We start from the raw sequence: 23,856 nt of genomic DNA on the forward strand, positions 1-23,856 counted from the left end.
GTCATCCACAGATAAAAGGTGAGGCTGATCTCACCGTGGACAGGTGAGAGCAAAACACTGAAGCCTGCAAGGTGTCAGCAGTGCAGGAAAACAGGGAGCTGGGAAGCACCTGGTGTGTGACTGCTGGTGCTGGGCTGTCACCAGCTGCACCTCGATCGAGGGGCTCCTGGGCTCCCTGCCCTGGGTCATGGCAGGGCTTGGAGAAAACAGGTATTTATAGGGATGGGAGGGCAAAACTGTCAGCCTTCAGTGAGCAGCCCAGTGCAGGAACTGGGCTTTGCTTCCCCAACCTACATAACTGTGTAGAATTCCCTCCAAAAACCCAAGTATGGCAGGGGAAAAATCCAAAGCAAATGAACTTAAAATACTAGTTTATGGGATCACCGGGTCACAGAGAGTGATCCTGGCTTATCTCAGGAGAGGAATCAAGGTTAAATGCACCAAGTGCCCTGTATTTCCCAGGGATGGGATGGGCTGTGCTGTCCCTTCTTTATCCAATTCCCCCTCAGGCTCAGCCCAGCACCCCAGACCCCTCTCTGTCCACCTACCTTAAGCTGTTGAGGCTCAAGCTGCTGCTGTTGTAGGCAGAGAGCGGCTGCGAGAGGCTCTGGGGATGGGGCTGCACGGCGGGCAGGGCCGGGTGCGCCGGGGGCAGCGGCGACTGCGGCCGCGGCGGGTGCGGGCCGGCGGGGGGCGGGCCGGAGGGCTGGCCGGAGTGCTGGCCGCAGGGAGGGCCGGAATGCTGGCCGGAATGCTGGCCGGAGTGCTGGCCGGAGTGCTGGCCGGAGTGCTGGCCGGCAGGAGGGCGGCCGGGCTCCTCGGGGGCCGGGGGCACCGGCACGGCCGGGGCGGGCGCTGGGGCCGGAGCCTCGGGGCGTGAGGCGAGCGCGGGGCTGGGGCAGCGGCCCTCGGCAGGCGGCTCCAGCGGCGGCGGTGTCACCTGAGGATGGGGGTCTTTAGGCACCACAGGCTCAAGTATTGGGTCTTTGCTGCTGTCCTGGCTTTTCTCTTGGCTCCTTTCTAGTCCTGATATTTTGGGGACAGCTGGGCCCCTAGCACCAGAGTCGTCATTGTCAGCAAGTGCGCCAACTCCCACCTCTTTATCTGCAACAAGAACAGAGAGAGAAAATGGTTAAACATGACACAGACAGGCCAACCCAAAGCCACTGCTGGGCCACTCACACTCCCCATTTAGTTTCCATCAAGAACCATCCAGGTAACGTGAAACTGAATCAAATCCATCTGCCCCAATAACTCTCCTCAAAATAAAACACGTGGCAGAGAAGACAGACCCTGTTTAGGGCTGCTGTTCCCCATTGTTATTACTCATCATAATCCCTCACTGAGGGAACAAGCTGAGGGAACTGACCCTCTGAGGGAGCCACCACCACAGGAGCTCCGTGCTTCTCACTGAATGGTTAACGTTGGAAAAGATCTTTGACACCACCAAGTTCAATCCCTCACCATGTTCACCACTAAATCACGTCCTCAAGTACCACATCCCCATGTTTTTTGAACACTTCCATGGCTGTTGACTGCACCACTGCCCTGGGCAGATGTGCCAGTGCTGAGCCCCCTTTCCATGGGGAGATTCCTGCTGCTGTCCCCCCTGAGGCTGCCCTGGCCCAGCCTGAGGCCGTTCCCTCTGCTCCTGTCCCTGTTCCCTGGAGCACAGCCCGACCCCCCCAGCTGTGCCCTCCTGTCAGGAGCTGTGCAGAGCCACAAGGGCCCCCTGAGCCTCCTCTGCTCCAGGCTGAGCCCTTTCCCAGCTCCCTCAGCTGCTCCTGGGGCTCCAGGCCCTTCCCAGCCCCCTCAGCTGCTCCTGGGGCTCCAGGCCCTTCCCCATGACACAAGATCTGAACTTTAGAACACACACTAGCAGTAGCCCAGGCTTTTTTGGTTTGGCTGATCATGGAGTGACTTACTTCTATTTCCCAACTCTTTAATAATAATGAATATAATTTTAACATCTGTACATAGGAGTTTTGCTGACTGGGGCTCCACAGCAATTTCCGGTTGGAACTGCTCCCCAGACCTTCTGCCAGTGTGGATCTGATCCACGGCACGCCTTGGAACAAATCAGGGGAATGTTGCTGACTGGAGACTGGGAAAGGTGCAGCCTTGCAGGTGGAGGATCAGGAACCCTTTTAGGGTGATGCTGCACAACAGCTTGGAACAGCTGGACTTATACCTTTAGCAACTACAGAAACACGGCCCAAAGGAAACATGCAAGGTTTGGAGGGGCTTGGGACAAGCTTAGAATTTAAAAAGTGTCCAGTGTTCTAGATATCCCTAAGATAAGACAACTTTACTCCTCCTTCTGCCAGTTTTAAGGGGAAAAATTACTAAATGCATAATGAAAGAATATCCATTCAGAGAAAATTGTTGACAGCTCCTTTGTGCAAATCCTGAAGTAAAGGAATGAAATTCAGAGGATGGGGAGTGAACTCTGCCAGCCCATGGCCTGGGCACATGTTTGCCTGCCATCACATCCCTGGAGGCAGCCTGGCAGCCATGTGTCACAAACATGGCATCATTTGAGTTTAATTTCATTAACATATCAAAACCAAACCACACCAGGACTCAATCACTAAATGTTTTACAGACCCAGTGCAAGGGTGAAAAGCCTGGTAAAGCAGAGGATTTTCGTAGGTTGGTAGACAGGAGGTGGGGAAAAAGGAGACAAAGGGAGGCAGAAGGAAGGTAAAGAGGAGGAAAAGGAAGCAAGAAAGAGAGGAAAAAGGTAAACAGGCTTATTTGATGAGGACCTCCTTTATTCACTCCTGGAATACCTGTGACTGGCAGAGAGGCTCCTCCATCAGCTTGGATGGGATGATTACGAGGGCAAGAGTGGGACTCCAGAGGGATAAAAACAATTACTCTGCCATATGCCTAAGGTCTATGTCACTGCAATAAACTGCAGGTTCTAGGTAAAGGAAACTTTGCTTGCATTAACTCTTTGGATCAATCCTCTTTGATCAAACATTATTACAAGTTAGAGTGTGATCAACCCATATGTCAAGGCAGGTCCCCCAGGAGGAGAGAAATGAGCAACAGTTTGTTCAGGAATAGGTGGATCTATGTTCCCAGTCCTTATGGGTATAGGAGTTACAAGTTTTTGGGTTCATTGGGGTTTTTACACAATGGCTTTGAGGACTCAGGCTTGTCACCAGCAGTGCCCCAGAACATGGCTCTAGCAGGTGGTCTGGAAATCCTGCAGAGGTGATACTTCCAAACCTACAGGGAACACCTTGGTCTTAGTGCATTCATTAAATCCTTTCTTTCCTTTAGCCTCTCTCGTGTGTCACATTTATTCAGCACAGCTCAGAGCTGGGATCTGCTCCTCCTCCCCAGGAGAAAAGGGCTGGGGATGCCCCTGTCCCCTGGGTGTTCCTTGCTGCTGCTGCTCACATCCCCAGTGCCCAGCCCTGAGTGCTATCCTGTGAGCCTGCCCTTGGGAGATGCTGCCTGCAGTAATATAAATGTTATTCCCACTCTCCCAGCTGCCATGCCCGTGGGTTCTGCCTCTCCTGTGTGACACCAGTGCACCCACACTGTGCCCCAGCCCAGCTGTGCAGGAGTCCCAGCCCACCTCTCCCTGCTGATAACCATGAGGGATAATTCAGAACCAATTCTCCAGCCCACTGCATTTATTTGGAGAGTTGAAATCCCCCCTCAGTGATAAACACCACCAATCACAGGTTCCATGAGCAGGGCTCCAGGCCTCATCAACAGCACTTCAAGGTCACACAGACAAGATTGCTCTTTTCCTACTCTGGGGGAAAAAACCCTTAATGCCACTATGACACTGACAACCCAACTTTCTGAGGCTGTTTATCATCAGAGGAATTCATCTCCACCCAACAGCTAAGCAAGCACCAAGCTAACTCCATTTGCTGGCTGTCTCCACACTCTGCTTTGGATAAACTGGAATTACTGCACTGGGATTCAGAAGGGCAGTGACTGTGATGTAACTTCCATGCTGACACAGGCTCCCCTTTTTCCACTGGGTTGATACTGCATCCACCAACAGCCAGTCTTCCACTAAAAAAGGAATAAAGCCAGAATTTGATGCTGAGGACTGAGAAACATTGGCATTTCCCAGACAGGAAATGCTGCTTTCACTATCTTCCATTCCTGTGCCCTTTGATGTACCTTAAATCTCAAATTCCTGTTTTTCACTCAAACACACAGAACTCCAGAGCCCTCCACATGACCCTGCTGTGTATGTGACTATCATGACACCAGGGAGCAGCCAAGGCCACCCTGGGGACACCTGTAGGTAACCCAGGTGACCCAGAGAGACTCAGCAAATACTTCCCTCTGGAGACATGGATTTGTGTAATAAATACAGGCAATATGCAGCTTTCCATCACTGTCTCTCTTTCTAATGTGCAAATCACTAAAATCTGACCCAAACTTTGTGTTCTGGCTCCTGTGTCCCATCTCCATGGTCCCAAAGAGGCCAAGGTTGGCCAGGGTGGCCATTGGGAACATCACAGCCACAGGAACAGCCCAGCTGCTCTCCACTGACAAAAGACCCTGTTGGAATTTGCCAGATGTGACATTCCCAGAGAATCATCAATGCAGAACCCCCTCATTGTGCCTGGCCAAGGTGTTTGCAGATGGGTCCAGGAGGACCAAAGAGCACAGGAGGTGCCAAGAGCCAGCACAGGGTGTGAGTGCCATGGCCACCCCCAGCCTGGCCAGTCCCAAGTGTCCTGGGCATCATTCCTGGGCCTAGGGAATGAAATCCCCTCAGGGACACCACTGCAGGACCATGTCAAACTCACAGTGGCCAAACTTTTATCCCAAATGTAAAACCATCCAACTTTTCAGTGTCCAGGTGTGAGCCAGCCAGGTCTGGATGCCATGCAGAAACAAGGCTGTACCTCATCCTGTGACACTCCTCCTCCTGCCTGCATCCAGATTCAGCCTCCACGACCAGCCTCAGGCAACTTCAGAACTCAACTCAGAACCAGCACTACATTTTTCACTTTCCTGAGAGGAAAGTTTAGGATTAAGTTCAAAGTCCTTACTGCACAAGTGGGGAAATTGTAGGAGTTTTCAGTGTTCTGCAGCATTATCTTTGTGACTGAGCATTCAGCCTAACAAAGAAATATTTTATCCCATCATTAGTATTAATTTTCTTTCACTGCTTTGGTAAGTTGAACTCTTGACACCCTGTATCTGCCTAACTCAATTTTTCTCCAAACTTCTTAATGCAAGATAAAAACCCAGATCTTTCAAACCCATTTTCTCCAGCTTTACCATGGATAAGTGAGGAGCTGGTACAAACTGTCACAACCCATACAAACCCCCAGGACATCTCTGGAGTCCTGGAATGCATCTACCCCACAGCCCACCAGCTCCTTACAAGCACTTTACAAGGCTTGAAATAATTAATGAGATTGCAGCCCTGATTGTCCATTTCATATTGATGAGACGTTGGTCAGGGCAGTATCTGATGGGGAAGGCAGGTGCCAGGAGCTGTTCCTGCCACAGGGAGGAGGCTGTGGCTGCAGCAGCCAGCACACATCAAACAGGCCCCAGAGCAGCTCAGCTGTTGTACTGGATACACATAATTTGCTAAAAACAATTTCTCATTTTTAGCACACAGTCATCTTTCATCCTAATTTCCAAGGACACTAACAAAGCATTTGATTATGCAAATGAAGAACATGCCTTGGAAAGCACAGCTCCTTGCAGCTCTGTCATCTGCTGATAGCAATTACTCCACAGTGAGCAGGTATTTAGCACAAGTGAACAGCAAGGCTGGTGACACACTTTGTACTTAATTATAAAACAGAGAAGAAAATCATTCAGGACAAAAGATTTTGCTACCTCCTGTTAAAAATGTTTATCCTCTGCACTGAAAGGGATTTAATTGTCAACAGTGAAGTTGCAGATCAATGAAAAGAAGCACTTAGTGGGATTGCACAAGATGCTGACAATTCTTCAGTCATTGAGCTGCTTCTGGCCTTGATTTGAGAGTGCAGAGTTCTCCAGTGCTGCACATTACACCATTTATTTCATCCAGCTGTTAAAGAGAACACTCTCCATAAATGTAACTCCTATAGCTGTACACTGGGAGCATATGACAGCACTTATTGCATTTTTTTAAAGCACCTCTTGATTTAGTACAAAGGAATGGGATAAAGCTTTCTAGAGGGAAGGAAAGGGAATATCCAAACACCTGTCTGTCAGGAATCCTGGCGCTTTAGTAAATAAGAAGGAACTGCAGACAGGTGTAACACACTCACAGACCCTGCAAGAACTCAATCCTGCTTCAACACACACAGCCAAAGGTTTATTTCCAATAAAATCTCTTGACTTCCTAACCCATCCAGCTGGGAATCAATAAATGACATCATTAACTACACAGCCCCAAAGTATTCCACAGCCAGGTCCTGAGGGATGACTGAAGGGGCTCCCAAAGGGGCTGGAAAACTTCCCAGGTGGGAAGTGATGCTGACAGTCACTGGGGAATATTCTTTACCAATAATGGGCTTGTGATCAAAGAGTTTCACCTTCCTATTTCAATTCTGCATTTTAATCAAAGACATTCAGGTTTTGTCATGGCAATCCTTCTAAAACACACCCAGACAGAGAAGGCACCTGTGAGGCCAGGCTGTGCCTCCCACCCCTCCAGCACCAGCACAAGGCTCTTCCCAAAGTGCTGCACAAACCTTGGAGCCAGGACACAAATCCCACCTGCCCAACCATGAGCTCTGCTCCTGATCTCTGCTCAAAGCTGCCTTAGACCCAAACACCTGGGAGTTTCTGCCAGGACTGTGGCAAAACCAGGGGCTTTTAATGCACCTAAATCTCAAGAGTTATAGAATCCCAGAATGGGTTGGGATGGGAGGGACCTCAAAGCCCATCCCATCCCACCCCTGCCATGGCAGGGACACCTCCCACTGTCCCAGGTGCTCCCAGCCCTGTCCAGCCTGGCCTTGGGCACTGCCAGGGATCCAGGGGCAGCCACAGCTGCTCTGGGCACCCTGTGCCAGGGCCTGCCCACCCTCACAGGGTGGAATTTCTCCCCAATATCCCATCCATCCCTGCCCTCTGGCAGTGGGAAGCCACTCCCCGAGTCCTGTCCCTCCATCAGCCCCTCTCTGCCTCCCTCTCTCCTCTTTTGGCTGTCACAAGAGCACCCTGTGACCCCTCATGGGCAGAGCACAAGGGTGGGAGCAACTTCAAACCTGCCCAGAGTAAATGAGGTGACAATACAGGACAATAATCAATTAAAACCAGAAAACACTGCAAGGCTGGATAATTTTCTCCGATTATCAACAGGAACATCACCTCAGCACAGGGTTAACCTCATCAGAGGACAAGGAGAGGAAAATATCTTGAGTTTATCAATAGCATCTCCTACTTATTGATTTGCCTTGGCTACAGATCCACAATATTCCCTGAAATGCCCATGACATCTGCTCATCCCACTTGTGTGTGACAGGATTACCTGAATGAGCTTGAACAAAAGCAGCTTTCAAAAGCAGCCTGAAAGGTATAACCCTGTGAACACTGATCAAATGGAACCTGACAGCTCAGCTGAATACACCAAGGACCACAAGGATGTGTGTGATATGTTTATCCAGCAAAATAACACATCTATTCCCCCTGAGAGGTGTCACACCCCCAGCTCACCAGCCACACAGCCCTGGCTCCTCTGTGGATTTGATCTTTACAGCCAAAGAATTTCTGATTTTAAAGGCATGATGCCAATATAAGCAGAGAGATTAAAACCACTTGCTAACACTAAGATGGAGCTCAGCACCATGAGAATTCCCATTTTCAATTATAAATATTTCAGCTCAAGGAAACTTTGCTGAGCTTCCACATCCCAGCTCCCACATCAGGGTCACTTTACACTGTTCTCATGCTTGGCACTACTTTCCTTCAGTTTCCAATGCTGCAGAGAAAAATACTGATGTTAGAGAATTAGGGTTGATGTTAGAGAATTACAGAGTTGTTAAGGTTGGAAAAGCTCTCTAAGATCCCTGAGTCCAACCCTGCCAAGGCCACCACTAACCCATGTCCCCACATGCCAGATCTAGACACCTTTTAACTCCCTCCAGGGCTGGTGACTCCACCTCTGCCCTGGGCAGCTGTGCCAGGGCTCATCCAGCCCTTTGCTCCCACTGCCCAGGAAGGATTCTTCTGGTCTGGGTTGTACCAACAAGTGCAGAAATGAGATTTTATTGTTTCTGGTCAACAAATTGTCACATTAAATGTGTTAATTATACATGTCCAGTAGCACCCAGCTCTTCACAAATTGTCTGAAAACAAAATTCAAGCAAAGGTACAAAGTCAGTGTGATGGTCCCTGTGAGCCACTCTTCACTCCTGAGGCAGACATCTTCAGGGAAGCTCCAGCTGAGGTGTTTGACCCCAGAGTTGTGGATCCTCTGTGCCCTGCCCACACAGATCACTAAAAACACCCTGTCAAAGTGCCTCTGCACATCACCACGAGCAGTGCCCACCCTCAGGACACACCAGCTGGCCTGTCCATAGTGAGCACAGCAGAGCAGCAGGGCAGGGTGGTCTTGCTGTGAAGGAAGAGCTGTCTGGGAGGCTGAGCACATCCCAAACACAGCAGCAGGAATGAGCACTGGGCTCACAGCCACCACAGCACCTCCAGCTCAGCTCAGCCCACAGCCTCACTCATAGCCTGAATATCCACAATAAATGGCAAGCAATGAAGATTAAAGTCAGATGTGCCCCACACTGTCCCTGGGATGTGGTTAATGAGCTGGCAGGACACAGGACTGGCACAGCAGTGTCCCACATGCAAGAGGACACCAACATCATGTCTGAGACTGAGGATGGCCCCAAATATGGGGATTTTCTATCCAAACTGGATTCATTAGCCTGTGTATGATTCATAATAGCATTTGAAAAATGTCCTGTGCTCCTCACTTTAATTTTAATTCATGTTGTGCCTTGCTGCTGAGGCTAATTATTATCCAGCAATGGTGAATCCAAAGCCTCCAGCCTCATGAACAGGACTGTGTGGTGTTGCCTCCATGTGACAGGGAACTGTAATTCTAAAAGGATTAAAAGTTTACCAGCACAGCCATGTAAAGCAGAAAATGAATTGTTCACTCTTCTCATCTCTGTTTGGAAATTAGATTACAGGCTCCAAGTGAGCTGAAATACAGAATGAGGCAAATCTTTGTGATTAGCTCACAGGTGGCCAGCGAGCCTTTCTGTGCCTCAAAGGCTGGCAGATTCCCATTAGCTGCAATAATAAAAGAATGTGTACTTATCCTTCAGCCCAAACCCTGCCCTGTGCCAGCACAGCTACCTGCTGTGCTAATCCTCAGGGCCAATATCACCACCCCCAGCTGGGAGCTCTGCAGTTTGCTCAGCTGTCAGCTGGGACATTTGGGGTGTGTGGCTCACCCCCACCCAGCCCCAGGGCCCCACTGCACCCTCAGCACTGGGAAGGAACTGGGGTGCTCACCCTGCCAGCCCCACACTGGCAGCAGCTGCTTCCCAGCAAAGCAGCTCTTTATAAACAATTTGTACCATTCACCAGCAGTGCTTCACCTTCCTGTTGTCTCTGCAGAAGGCACCCATGGGTGTCAGTAGAGCAAACCCACCACACTTTAGCAGAAATCAGGAATCAGAGCTCACAAGTGGTGCAGAGCATCATGCAGTGTCCATTCCATCGGGATCTGCTCCTCACTCCTGCCAGCTGCAGATGCAGTGGGACAATGGGAGCCTCTCACTCAGCCCCAGCCCACACACAAGGAAACCTCTCCCAGCCCTCCCACCACGAGGCTGGTTCACATGAGGAACCTTCAGGGCTTCTTCCTCTGGCAAACTGATATCCCACCTGGCAGAACTGTGATAACTTTTTTATTATTTCTGTAAACATCTAATAATCCTCTGAACCCTTCTAAGCTACCCTAACATTACCTTCCACCAGGGAGCTCTACAACTCAACTTACAATTTCCTTTTGTTCCTTTTATAGAATCACTGAACCATTAAAGTTGGAAAAGGCCTCCAGAGATCATCAAGTCCAAGCTCTGACCCCCATGCACACTAAAGCACACCACAAAGTGCTGCATCCTCTTGTCTTTTGAACCCTTCCAGGGATGGGGACTCCACCACTGCCCTGGGCAGCCTCTGCCAGTGTTTAACCACTCTTCCAGTGAAGAAATTTTTTCCTACTATCCAACGTGAACCTTCCTTGGAATGTGTAAGGCAGGGAGATGAGAACCTATCTCCTTATTCCCACACTACAAATTTGCCAGAATATTTCAATTTAACTTCATAAAATTTCTTTTACATGAAAAATTTAAAAAAATCTGTTGAACAGTGGTGCTGTGGACCAGTGCTTGAGACCCCAACCCTTGGCTCTGCCCTGATGTGGGGCTGTTTTATAAGCTATTCTGGGGAAACAGATGGAACTCAAAGTAATCTCTTCCCTCTTCATTTCCCTTTTTCTAAAAGCACCTTTTGCCTGACCTGGCAAAGCTGGCTTCCAACAGAGCTGCTGCTGGAAGGAATGCCTGGAGAGCTGCCCCTCACCCTGCACACAGCACTCATTGCAGATCCTAAACCACCACGGCTCAGGGTCAGACCTCCCTGAAGTTATGCACATATTTAACTGGATGTGAAGGGAGTCACCTCCTGATTAGGCAGCAGCTGATTGTTTGATCTGGGGATTAATGTGACACTGACACCTGGGCTCAGAGGCACCAGCTGGTGCAGTGGCACTGCCAGGCCTTGGGGATGGACCTGCTCAGGATCTTCCTGTCAGGGCATCAAAGGTGTCACCAAACCTCCCTGCTGGCAGCCAGACTGGGGCACTGAATGTCCTGCAGCTGGGGGTGGTGGTGGACACTCTCCCCAGGCCAGGATGGCACATTATGCCAGCTTGTGCCAGAACCCCAGGCTGGGCCAGGCTGTGCAGGGCGCAGAGGGTCCCTGGTGGCACCTCCGTGCTCAGGCAGGGCCATCCCCGAGCACAGGGCACAGCATTGTGTGCACAGGGCTCTGCAGGATCCCCAGTGCTGAGGGAGACTCCAGCCCCTCCCTGGGCAGCCTGCTCAGGGCTGGGCACTGCCCAGGGCACAAGTTGTGCCTCCTGGGCAGGGGCAGTGCTGGGCTCAGGCCCTGCCCGTGGCTCTGGTGCCACTGCTGGGCCTGGAGCAGAGCCTGGGCCCTGCTCTGCCCCTCCCTGCACACAGGGACAGCCAGGCCTGAGGGCCCCTCTCAGCTGGGGCTCCTCTCCAGCCTGAGCAGCCCCAGCTCCCTCAGCCTTTCCAGCAAGGAAGGAGCAGCCTGAAGGCTGCAGAACTGCCCACCAGGAATTCCCACTGTGTCTGGGTGACTGATGTGGAGAGGGAAGGAGAAAATCTCCCAGTCATTCCACAGCCCCTCCTCTATATCCATGCTGTGCAGAGTTGGCCTGGAATGCAATATCCCAACCTCTCCCACCCAGCATGGGTAACCTGTCAAAAAAGGAGGTTTTATTGCTCGACTTTCATTTTTACCTCAACAGCTGAACAACTCACATTTCATTTTATTTTTCCCCTCTCTGTTGATCCTTTCCAAGATCTTTTCCAAGACCTTTCCTCCACACATCCCTCCATGGAGCACTGCAGCTTGTGCTGAGCTCCCAGGCCCAGCAGGGCACAGAGGAGGGGATTGCAGAGCTGGAGCAAAGGGAGCTGCTTCTGTCCTCCAAAACTGTCCTCCGAGCTAAGGGAGCTGCTTCTGTCCCCCCACACTGCCAGGGACAGACTGACTCCTTCCCCAGGGCTACAGCACTCTGGGTCACAGAACCAGGGAATGGGTTGGGTTGGAAGGGACATTAAAGCCATTCCATCCCACCCCTGCCATGGCAGGGACACCTCCCACTGTCCAGCCTGGCCTTGGGCACTGCCAGGGATCCAGGGACAGCCCCAGCTGCTCTGGGCACCTGTGCCAGGGCCTGCCCACCCTCACAGGGAACAACTCCTGTCCTATATCCCACCTAAACCTACTCTCTTTCAGGTTAAAAATAAAAAGGCATTTCTGTAACAGTTTTGGTTTCCAAGAAGCAGAGGCAGGAGGAGACATCTAATCCAAATATCCTAAAATCCATGGGGCTGCCAAGGTGGCAGCGTCCAACAAAAAGTTCAATCCCTTATAAATTATGCATAGCCCTCACCTGTGGCATGAAATCTCCATCTTGGAGTGAGGGGAACCTTGACAAATAACATTTATTTAAGTTTAAGAAAAATACTTCAAAATTGGGGGGAAAAAACTGCAGACACTTTCAGTTTTATAGTATTTTCAATTCTTTTCACAAAGGGAGGTAACACCAAACCCAAGCGTTTACCAGGTGCTTGAAGACCAAATCAAGCACATACGATGTTTCAACAGCAGCCCAGTGAAATAATCAATAGCCTCCAATTCCACTTATTGACTTTTGCACACCCTTGCAGGCATGAGACTCCAGATGAAGGCACTAGAATCACCAGATTGTTCAATTTGCTCTTGCTCAGATATTTCACACTGACATTTTTATGACAGTGTGTGGAAGCTTCTTTGAGAGAAGCTCTTGAAAGTCAGAGTGGACTTCAGCTCCCCAAATTCTCTCTTTTGCTTCATTTTGGGATCCAGGGCTGCTTTGAGCATAATGGAAATATGAAATATTTCTCTCTCTCTGTTTTGTCCTCTCTTATAGCTTGAAGGACCTTCAGGAAGAAAGACACTTACTGTTTAATCAGGCCAGAATTACAGAAGATTACACATCTATAAACTGCATTACCATGGGGGAAAAGTGCCTTTGTGTGCCCCCCACACCTCCCTGCATGTGGGACTGGCTTCCCTGACACCCATCCTGTCTTTTTACAAGACTGCTTCAATAATATAATTCTGCACTCTCTAACAGCCACAATAACAACTTGTTTGGACCACTGTGAAGCAGCAGGAGCTCATTAAGTCCTAGAAAATGTTTGCAGCTATTTTGGCACGGGTGTGATTTGTTATGACATGGGAAAGCTGCACTATTTCACCAGGTTTAATAGGTAATAGATATGCCCAAGCACATCCTTCTTGCAAGGCTACGAGGAGCTTTTAGCAATAACCCTCGAGGATGTGTTGGGCAAACTCATCTTGCAACATCTTCAAATATAGAGAGAAAATGATGTGAACTATGGAAAATCACCATGATTCAGGGACAGTGCACTAGACTAGAAGATTAAAGTTCTGCTCCAGCTCCCTCAAGATGCAGTTAGGTCAGTGCTTGGCCCTGTTTTCTTTTCTAGGATTTAGATGATGAGCTTTCCAGGGCAGGGGCTGGTGTAAAACAAGAATCAGCTCTTGCTTAAGGCCTTTCTGTATTCATTTCATGAGAATAATAATAATGATTTTAAAAAAAGGTCAAATTCAAGCTTGGCAGAATGCCAGAGCTCCTCACTGTGGTTCAAAGAAGCATTTGAGTAAGTAAATGTAAGATAAAATAATTTATTTCCTTGCAGTACTCCCTGTTGTGTTTGAGATGTTTGAGAAGTTCCTCGCTGGGTTTTCTCCCTTTCCTGTGAAGCTGACAGCCATGAGCATTCAATAATCATGTCCTGAGCTCATGTACCTGGTTTGCCATGGGGCCCTCACAACCACTGACACATCAAATCATGTATAATCCTTCCACAACATGCAGGAGGCTGAAACTGTACTGATCTCCAGTGCAACAAGGCAAATACACAGAAAATCAATATGAATACACAGAAGATCAATGAAAATACCCAAAAATCAATATAAATACACAGAAAATCAATACAAATACAAAAAAAATCAATATAAATACACAGAAAATGCACAGAAAGTCATGTGGGCCCATAAGAAACTATTGTGGCTCCATTCAACAGATCAGCCCAGTGTGACACATACATTTATCCCACAGGTGTGTGCACTTACTTGCACACTTGTGCACAGGTACACACATACACAACTATGGCCACTGACCCTGTGGGGAGGATTATTTTAATTATCATCAAGACAAGGCTGTCAGATTGATTCTGGGGGAAGGAGAGAGGGCAGCACAAGCAAATGGTTCAGGCTGCAGGTCAGGACCCACACTTGCTCCTCACCCTCCACGTCTGGAGGGATCCAACCCCTGCTCCCAGGAGATGCCAAGCCTCACCTTTGTGTTGGAAGCTCTCCAGCACTCACTTCCAGCTTCCTAAAGTTTGGTTCTGACTCCAAGGGGAAAGAAAATCCCTGTTTGACGTTTACCAGCTACCACCAGTTTTACTGGAAACTGCTGAAAATGTTTAACAGCTTTTCCTCAGGAGGGGTGAGGTGGTGCCACCATGAACACATGAAGCGTTTTCTCCAAGTTACTCCTCTTCAAGCAAGGCTGAAGAATGAACCCTAGATACTAAGTGAGTTTAGAGATAAACAGAAGGGTTTAGGAGACACAAAACTCTGTGGCCCAGGAAGTAAGTACGGGAGGAGATCATAGAATCATGGAATGGTTTGGGTTGGAGGGACCTTAAAGCCCATCCAGTGCCACCCCTGCCATGGCAGAGACACCTCCCACTGTCCCAGGCTGCTCCCAGCCCTGCCCAGCCTGGCCTTGGGCACTGCCAGGGATCCAGGGGCAGCCCCAGCTGCTCTGGGCACCCTGTGCCAGGGCCTGCCCACCCTCACAGGGAACAATTCCCAATTCCCAATATCCCATCCATCCCTGCCCTCTGGCACTGGGAGCCATTCCCTGTGTCCTGTCCCTCCATCCCTTGTCCCCAGTCTCTATCCATCTCTCCTGTGGCTCCCTGTGAGGAAGGACTCTGCTGGCACTGCTTAGCTTTGGGGACTCACAAGTGATCCCAGCAAAGCCCAGTGTGTGCCCCCTCCTCTCCCACAGGACTCCATCCATTCCCTCCCTTCTTCCTTAAGGACAGAACATCTCTATGGCCATATCACATCTCATTCCTGGACTCAAAATCCCTTTCTTTCCTGCTCCCAGCTCCCCACACCATCAGGCTGGAGCTCCTTTTCTACAGAGGTTTTTTCCCGGGTGCCACCATGGCACAAACCTGCCCAGAAGGAGAATTTACCAGTCTAATCCCCCTCCTTCACAAGAACCAGATTAGCTCTAAGTTAAACATTCTTGTTCCTTAAATTTCCTCTTTGTCACGATATCATGGGAAGGTCTTAATCCTACAAAGAGCCTGAGGACATCCTGATGCCTCCCCATGAAGACAGAAAGCGCCCACAATGCCAAGATAAATCCTGGGTGTTAAACTAATGCCCAGCTGGGGATGTGCCTGCAGCAGGGCTGGTGGCTGCAGCTGGGATTTGCTGAGTGACATCCCCTACTCCAGAAGGACTTGTGACACACTTGTGCAAGTTACCAGCTGCAGAGAAATCAGCTCAGCTTGTGATTTAGCCACAGGAGCCCGGGGTAATGGATCCACCCACAGTGACAGTGCTGGGGCCTCTGCAGCAGCCTGAGGCCACCAGAGACAGCCCCACAGAGGGGAGAGATGGAGCAAACACCTCTCACCCCAAACCACGGCCTCTGCAAGTGCAGCCAAACGTGCAGGTGTGCTGGCTGGAGAGGTGGTGGCTCCCCTCAGGTGTGACTGTGGCCTGGCAGAGCCCAAAGCACACCAGCAGCTGCCTCAGCCCAGCTCCCTCTCCTCTCCAGGCTGCCAGGATTAGAGCTGCTCTCACCACACACAAAGTAAAAACCTCCCTAAGCGTGAATAAAACAGCAAAGTGTTGCTCCCAGCCAAAGACCAGAGAGCATTTATAAAGTGACTGATCTTCTTTTCACCCACAAGCCTGGAGAGACCACAGGCCCTTTGCTGGACCCTGGTAACACATCCAGCCTGGTTCACATCTCCTCTGCTCCACACTGCCAGGAACAAACACTGCAAACTGCAAAGCTCCTGACTCCTGTCCCAGTCCCTGTGGGCAGCACAGCCCTCAGAGCTCCATCCCGGGGTCACAGGGAGCAGCAGGATCTGCTGCAGAGGGCAGGACATGCCACTCCCTGCACACAAACCCTCTCTGTATCGCCCAAAGACAGCTCAAAGCAAAACCAGGTGAAATATCAGTGCATGACATCAAGCACTGGCTTCTCTAATTTTGTACTTTTAAGATCAGATAAAAAAGGAAAGGAAGATTCTTCCCCTGAATGTCTCTTTAAAGATTTTCCAACAGCTTACACACAAAGCATTTAGACACTTTAATTTCCACTCCAATATGAATACTCTAACCCCAAATGAAACTTATTAAAAATTAAATTCTTATATTAAGTTTAAGATGTGTCTCTTTTCTCCCCAGGTCCCATTAAACACTCTCCCTACACACAGTTTAGAAGACAGAAGAGATCCTAGAGAATATTTACAAAGCGAACAAAACCCCCTGAGGGTTTTTATGTTACTACAACATTAATCTATTTTAATCACACAACAGATTAAAAACAAACAACATTAAATGGTTCTGCAAAGTACAGACCAAAAGCCTATCTTTGCTGCACAAAAAAAATCCTCAGGAAAAAAAAATAAAGTGCTTGGAAATAGGGTTATTATGGTGTTCCACAGAGACAGAGCACAGCAAAATCAAGACTGGGCCACAGAGCTGTGCATGGGGAGAAGATCACAGAATAACAGAGTGGGTTGGGCTGGAAGGGAGCTTAAAGCCCACCCAGTGCCACCCCTGCCATGGCAGGGACACCTCCCACTGTCCCAGGCTGCTCCCAGCCCTGTCCAGCCTGGCCTTGGGCACTGCCAGGGATCCAGGGGCAGCCCCAGCTGCTCTGGGCACCCTGTGATTACTCCAGCAAGTATTTCTGGCATTAATCTTGGTCTCTCTGATGTCCTCACCATTTCCTCCAAGGCAATCCCAGCCCTGTTCTCACACTGTGCCCTTTCCAGGTGTGAGCATCCCCTGGGCACCCCCAAACCCTGATTTCAGCAGCTTTTAGGGGATGGAGCCCAAGGAGCACAGGCTGCTCCTCAGAGCTTGAGCAGCTGCTCTGAACAGCTCTAGTTTCTATCCCAGGCTCCGAGATTTATTCAGCCTTTAATTATTTACATCTATTTGCATAGTTTTGGTGCAGTGAACTAAAATATCTAGAGAGCTGTGCACAGGTCACTGCCCTGAACCATCCCAGTGCATTTAGGGCAGGGGCTGTTCATGGACAGTTCACTCTCCCTGGTGTTAACACAGTGGCCTGGACATCTCACCTGATGCTCAGGGCTGGTTTTTCTCATCCTGAATAACCCAGATAATTGTGCTTTTGTAATTGAGTTTGTCATCTCCCTGCCCACAGACTCCTGATGAGGAACAGCAGCATTCCCTGGGATCTTGCTGCATCCCAGATCAGATCCATACAGCCAAATCTCTGTAACAGCTACAAGCCAATGTGCTCCTCCACAATCTTATAACCACCTCTGCCCAGAGGACATTGGATGGGAGCAGTTATGTTGGAGCCCAAAATTACCTAAAGAAACCACAAAGAAAAAAAGAATTGCTCTTGTTCAAAGGCAAGGAGCTGCTAAGATTCCCTGAAACAAGTGCAAGCATTTCACAGGGATGCTGTGATAACACAGGGTGCTCCAGGCAGCTCTTTTATCTCAACACTGCCAACTCAGCTGCCAAAGCACCCAAAACCTTCAAGGGAATGATTTGTGTGGTTACTCCAGATTTACCAGGAGATAGAGCTCACAGGGAACATCAGTGGAGCAGCTGCAGTTGTTCCTGGCAGCATCACTGTGGGTGTGGAGGGGGAAGGTGCAGGGGGTTCTGCACAGCAGCCCTATGAAAATCTTCCCCTATGTTTATTCAGTAGAATTACTCCCAACTGGTGCAATCCCTGACAGGATTTGATTACTTCATCCCAACATTCTTTCTTCCCCAAGCAGCTGCTGCAATGGATAATCCCCCATTCACCGTGGGGGACAAAGGGAGGGATGAGCAGTCCCTGCCCCTGGCTGCACTTTGGGGTGGCTGTGCACAGGCTGGGAGCAGGGAGGGAGCACTGCAATGCTGCTGCCCTGCTGGGATCAGGGGAGATCCACCTCCCCCCTCTCCAGGACCAAGCACTGACACCCAGCCCAGGAAAACATTTCTAAAGCCTGTCACAGCATGTGCAGCACCCTGAGATTCCCAACAGGGCTGGAAATGTTTTCATGCCACAGACATGGAGTGTCTGCATCTGTCACCCCCTGGGATCCCAGGAGTCACCAGGCCTTGGCAGAAGGAACAGACCAGCTGTGGCCAGAGCAGCAACACAGGCACAGTCCCAGACATGGGACACAGAGACAGGACACAGAGGATGACACAAGGACTTCACTTAACTAATGGGAAATATGCACAAGGTGTAAATCTCTGCCTAGGCGAGATCACAGAATCATGAAATGGTTTGGGTTGGAAGGGACCTCAAAAACCATCTGATCCCAACCTGCCATGGCAGGGACACCTCCCACTGTCCCAGGTGCTCCCAGCCCTGTCCAGCCTGGCCTTGGGCACTGCCAGGGATCCAGGGGCAGCCCCAGCTGCTCTGGGCACCCTGTGCCAGGGCCTGCCCACCCTCACAGGGAAGAATTTATTCTTATATCCAACCCAAACCCATTCTCTGTCCATTTGAAGCCATTTCCCTTTTTCCTTGTAAATAAACTCTCTCCATTTTTCTTGCTGGCTCCCTTCAGACACGAGGACGTCACAATGAGGAGATCCTTCACTGCTCTTACAGCTTGATAAAACTTTGTAGTGTTTTCAGTCTCAAGTGTAAAACTCACCACAAGTCAATGCCCTCTCTTAGGAACCTGCCTCAAAAAACAGAGGATGTATATTCAGGGCTTTCTTTATTTGCATTGCAGTTTTTAGCCTCATGAAAGGGATGCCTTTCACATAATGGTATTACTTAAGGATCTAAGATAACAACAACAACAAAAAAAAGATGATGAGACTTCAGATAAAATCATGAAAGGCAGTAATGCTGCATCCTATTACCACTCCATGGTAATTCAGCTTCTCTTAGTAGTGGTAAGGGCCTCTCTAAGAGCAGACAAGAGCTGCTGTTGAGCTCTGCTAATGATGCAGGAGATGGAACCGTGAGGCAGCAGCTCCTTCCAGGGCCACACACTTGGCAAGGTAACATTATCTCTGCATTTTACAGCTTTTCACAGTAAAAAAATCACTCTTCCAAACCATATGCAATAATATTGTGAATGAACTTTCATCTGCTTAAGTAACCATCAGCTCACAAAAGGAAGAGATGAAGTAGCTGTGCCCTGGTGAATGGATGGTGTAAATGTGTGTCAGGGGCTGAATCTCTGCAGGGTTTGTTCATTCACCTGTTTGAAACTGCAGAGGCACCATACCCACACCTGGATTTGACCCAGCTGCTGCAGCTAGGAGACATCAGCTTTAAAAAATACCAGGAAATACTTAAGGATAATAAATGCTCAGCTCTGTGTTTATCAAATCCTGGCACAGCACCTTTGAATCACAGAATCACTAAGGGTGGAAAAGACCTGTAAGATCGTTGAGTCCATTAAAAACGACTTTAAAACATCCCCTCCCACACACCACAGTGTGAGGACAGGATCCACTTCCCATCCTGACCCTTCACCATCCCAAATGTCCAAGCACCCACCCAATGTGCAGCTTCAAAGGATTGAACACTGACTTGGAAGGAAAAGCACCCCTGTGTGCAGCAGCAACACAAGGGTGAGATCCCAGCACTCTCACAGTCAAAGGGCTTGGGGGAAAGTGTGAAGAAAGTTTTTAATCTCCCTATTCCCAAAATAATCCTGGGTATCCATTCCAGAACTCCAATTTTGGATATCAGGAATGACAACAGAGCAGCTCAATGAAGCAAGAGTTATTCAGGGAGGAATATTTCAGCCAAATAAGTGCAATGATTATTGGTTGGAATATATGATACACAAGAAACACAGCAAAGAAAAACAGAGTAAGAAAACCATACTTTCTTCACTTGTATTATTTTCTTGAAATTTAATTTTCTTGAATTTTAATTTTCAAGAGATTCTTGATGCCAGCCTTTTCACACAGTTTGCAGTCAGGCATCATTCAGTCTGGGAGTTGGGGCTGGGCTACCATGTACAGCCTCCTCTTTGCTAAACAACTCCTGTCCCACACTAAAAGAATAAAATTACTCCAACTAAATGGATTTCACTTTTTTTAAAAACAGAAGAACACATTGTCTTCTAGACTTTAAATTCCAATACAGCCAACTAAATTAAAACAAAGTGCACACTACCAAATGTTCTCACTAATAAGACTAAAATCATTCTAAAAACTGAACATCACTTAATCTTCCAGCCAAGAATATCACATAAAGAAGACAAGAGGATCTTGCCAGTAATCTTAAAATGAAGACTGATAAGGCAAAAACCCTCAGAGCAGCTTGTGCTCCATTAATGGTCTTGTTGGTGGTTAACACCCCCAGCACCAAGGGGTGCTCCCTGACACAGGGCCACAGCACTTTTCCAAAATCATCCCCAGGAAGGAGCAGTCCAGAAGGGTTTTATTTAAAACAGTATCACAGTCAGGCTAAAAAGTCCTTTCAGCTCCTAAACCCCTTTCTGAAAGAGGTGGCCTCGTGTCTGGGCACCAGCCCCTGCCTTTGTTGTGTTATTGCCATAACAGAGGAGTGGAGCTCTGAGTGCTGCCCAATCCCCTCTGGCTGGACACCCCAGGCTGTCACTGCTGCTCTGGGATTAGGCTGGCTCCATCCCCATCCCATCCCATCCCATCCCCATCCCATCCCATTATCCCATCCCCACCCCATTATCCCATCCCATCATGCCATCCCCATCCCCATCCTCATTCCCATTCCCATTCCCACTCCAGGGCTGGGGCTCCCAGGGGACACAGGCACTGCAGAGCCATCCCAAAGCCCTGCCTGGGGAAGGTCTGGAGCAGGGACAGGGCCATGGGCTATTTTGGGATCCCACAGCTCTGCAGACTGCAGGAGATCCCTTCTCCAGCTCCTTGGACAGCTCAGCCTGAGTGAACAAGCAGAGGACACAGCCCAGTGCAGCAGCAGAGGGAAATGAGGAAGATCAGGAACCTGGAGCTGTTCTGAGCCTCTGCAGTGCCCTCCTGGAGGAGGATTTAGCCCCTCTGGGTCTGCTGGGCAGCTCCAGGGATGAATCCCAGCCAGGACAAAACCACAGCAACCCCTGGCTCACCAGGAGATTTCCAATGGCAAATCTGATCACTGAGCCAGGCTCTTGTCAAGCTCATTAAATGAAAACATCTCAACAAACCTCACCAATGTTACCAGAACTGAAATGAGTTTCAGCAGCTGTTCTCTTGGGAATGGAGTTATCAGTCAAGCCCAAACATGAACAGGACCTAAGCAAGAGCTAAAAAGCAGAGGAATTGCAACCCTGCCTCTCATCTGCTTCTTGGAAAGCCATTTCTTAGATAACTAAAAGGCAGATAAATAATAGAAAAGGATCTGCACTAAGTAGATAATTTGTTTTCAGGGATGTAAGTGGCAAATGCTGAATTTCTTTTTCATCTTGCCTTGAGTTGCAGCAAACTGTCACTCTTACATGGGCAGCAAGGGAAAAACATACTTATTATTAGAAAACAATCACTGCCAGATCTGATAACAATCTGACATTAACAACTGTGGGGATTCTGCTGCCAAGGATGTCTTGTGTTATTTAGAAAACAGAAAAGAAAAAATTCCTGAGGGGAGAAAGCACACAAACAAATAATTGTTTTACATCCTATTAATAAACCTCTACAGCTCAGCCTCCCTCAGAAAACGCTTATGGTCCTGCTATCACCTTCCAGAGCAAGTTACCAAATGACATTTACCATTCCTGAGGCTAGAAAAGCCAATCACAACCGTCCCAGAACCTGCCACAATCAGGGGTGGTGCTGTTTTCCTCCAGCCTTTCTGCAGGGGGACATGACCTCCTTTTGTAGTGCCTCCTGCTCCCCACAGCCAAGGCTGCAGGGATTTACTCCCTCCTTTATTTTTGCAGTCTTAATCCCTGTTTGCAGCTCCAACAGCAGCACCATTCACACAGCCAGAGACATTCCAGAGGTCAAGATCAGCTTTTAGGTGACTTGATCTGGGTACAAAACTCTCCACTTGGCTTCTGACTCCCAGCTTCAGCCAGTGGGGGATCTGTCAGCCCACTGACCCCATCCAAACCCAGCTAAAGCCTTTGCACAGCAAATATTTTGAATATTTTGGCTGTACCTTCTGAGGATGCACCTTAAATGGATTCCAATGTGCACAGCACTAACAGCATTGAGTGAGTGGTAAAACACCAGAGGCTTTTTGAGTTTCACCAAAGGCTGTAGTGTCACACACATCTTTAATGGAAAATTCTTTCCTTAGGATTTTTCCTCCTAAGAAGCTGGGAACAAAATGTAAACATTGATTATCTGCTGCTGTGGAATGCAACAGGTGCATCTGGGATTGGCCCATATTGGTTTTTTCTAATTAATGGCCAATCACAGTCAGCTGGCTGGGACACAGAGCCCGAGCCACAAGCCTTTGTTATCATTCTTTGCTTTTCTATTCTTAGCCAGCCTTCTGATGAAATCCTTTCTTCTATTCTTTTAGTATAGTTCTAATATAATATATATCATAAAATAATAAATCAGCCTTCTGAAACATGGAGTCAGATCCTCATCTCTTCCCTCATCCTGAGACCCCTGTGAACACTGTCACACTGTGGGATAGTTTCACTTCTCCATAACAGGTTAGGAAGTCACTAAAAATAATAATCAGAGCTAATCAGAGCATTGAAAGGGCCAGAAAACCATATCCAGATGCATCTAAATAGGTGAAGTAACAATCTAGATGGTTCAAATAAAGGAAGACAATTTTTCATTTTGGTTTTTATATGTCTTGAAGGACTCAGCCAGAGCAGGCACTGCAGCTGCTGAGGTTCCTGCACTCACTGAAGTCATTGAGGTCATTGAAGCTCCTGTGCCCAGTGCTCATGCTGAATTCACTGAGAATCCTTCTCAGCTGTTGGGTTTTTACACACTTGATGCTACACTGTGTACTGCAGTTTCTTACTGAGTTTGTATCTGTTCTTAGATTTTACACAAAAGGTTTTTTTAGGCAAGTTCAGGCTCTCTGTGTGCAGACAAAGTGGGGATTTGAGTCGGGTGTGTGGGAAGATTTTTCACAAAACGCTCTTCCATCTGAAAATGAAGTTTTGTTTCTTCACTGGTATTTTCTGGAGTTGAAAATAAACCTTTACATCCTGCACCATTCTGCATTACTGTCCTCACCCCTCTGTGTTAAACCCTCAGCTGTGCCCTCAGGCTCACAGAAGCCACTCCAACACTGAAAATGGGACAAAACCTGCAGAAATCTCTTTATCTTTAAAGGCCCAGGAATCCTCTGCACTGTCATGGCCATTCCTGATCACAGGCAGCCACCAGGCCGGTCCTGGATTGCTCTACATGGTGCTGGATTTAAACCAAGCCACTGCCCAGGACTGGCTGGGGCAGCAAAAGGCATCAAAGAGCCATGAGGAGCCCACAACAGTGCCAGTGTCTGAGCAGGGCTGAACCACAGAATCATGGAATCCTAGAATGGTTTGGGCTGGAGGGGCCCTAAACATCATCTCATTGCACCCCTCTGCCACATACTGAACTTCATCTAGCTCCAACCCCTCCACCAAACAGCAAAGCTCTTGAGGAGAGATGGCCCAGTCTCTCTGATGGTCCCTGTCCCTCCACTGCCTGTAAAAGCCTTTGCAAGACAAATCCCACTGACAGGAGACCCCCTGCTGGACCTTCCTCCTCCCCTGTGCTCCTCACTGTCCTTGTTTCGCTCTGGCTGCTTGGCTTGGGCTTCTCCCTGCAGTGGTGGAACACAGA

The 23,856-nt window shown here is 48.8% G+C and overlaps 1 protein-coding gene across 1 annotated transcript in view; it reads right to left on the minus strand.

The window, feature by feature from the left end:
* Nucleotides 1–23,856, minus strand: part of AUTS2 (activator of transcription and developmental regulator AUTS2) — an 819,578-nt gene that overhangs the window by 29,251 nt on the left and 766,471 nt on the right. Inside the window, exons 7-8 of the mRNA XM_058037438.1 lie at nucleotides 842–1,104; nucleotides 549–742 (exon numbers count right to left, since the gene is read on the minus strand). Coding sequence (XP_057893421.1) covers nucleotides 549–742; nucleotides 842–1,104 — 457 coding nt within the window. The remainder of the gene's footprint in view (nucleotides 1–548; nucleotides 743–841; nucleotides 1,105–23,856) is intronic.

Source organism: Melospiza georgiana, chromosome 19 (assembly GCF_028018845.1).
Source record: "Melospiza georgiana isolate bMelGeo1 chromosome 19, bMelGeo1.pri, whole genome shotgun sequence".
Lineage (NCBI taxonomy): Eukaryota > Metazoa > Chordata > Aves > Passeriformes > Passerellidae > Melospiza > Melospiza georgiana.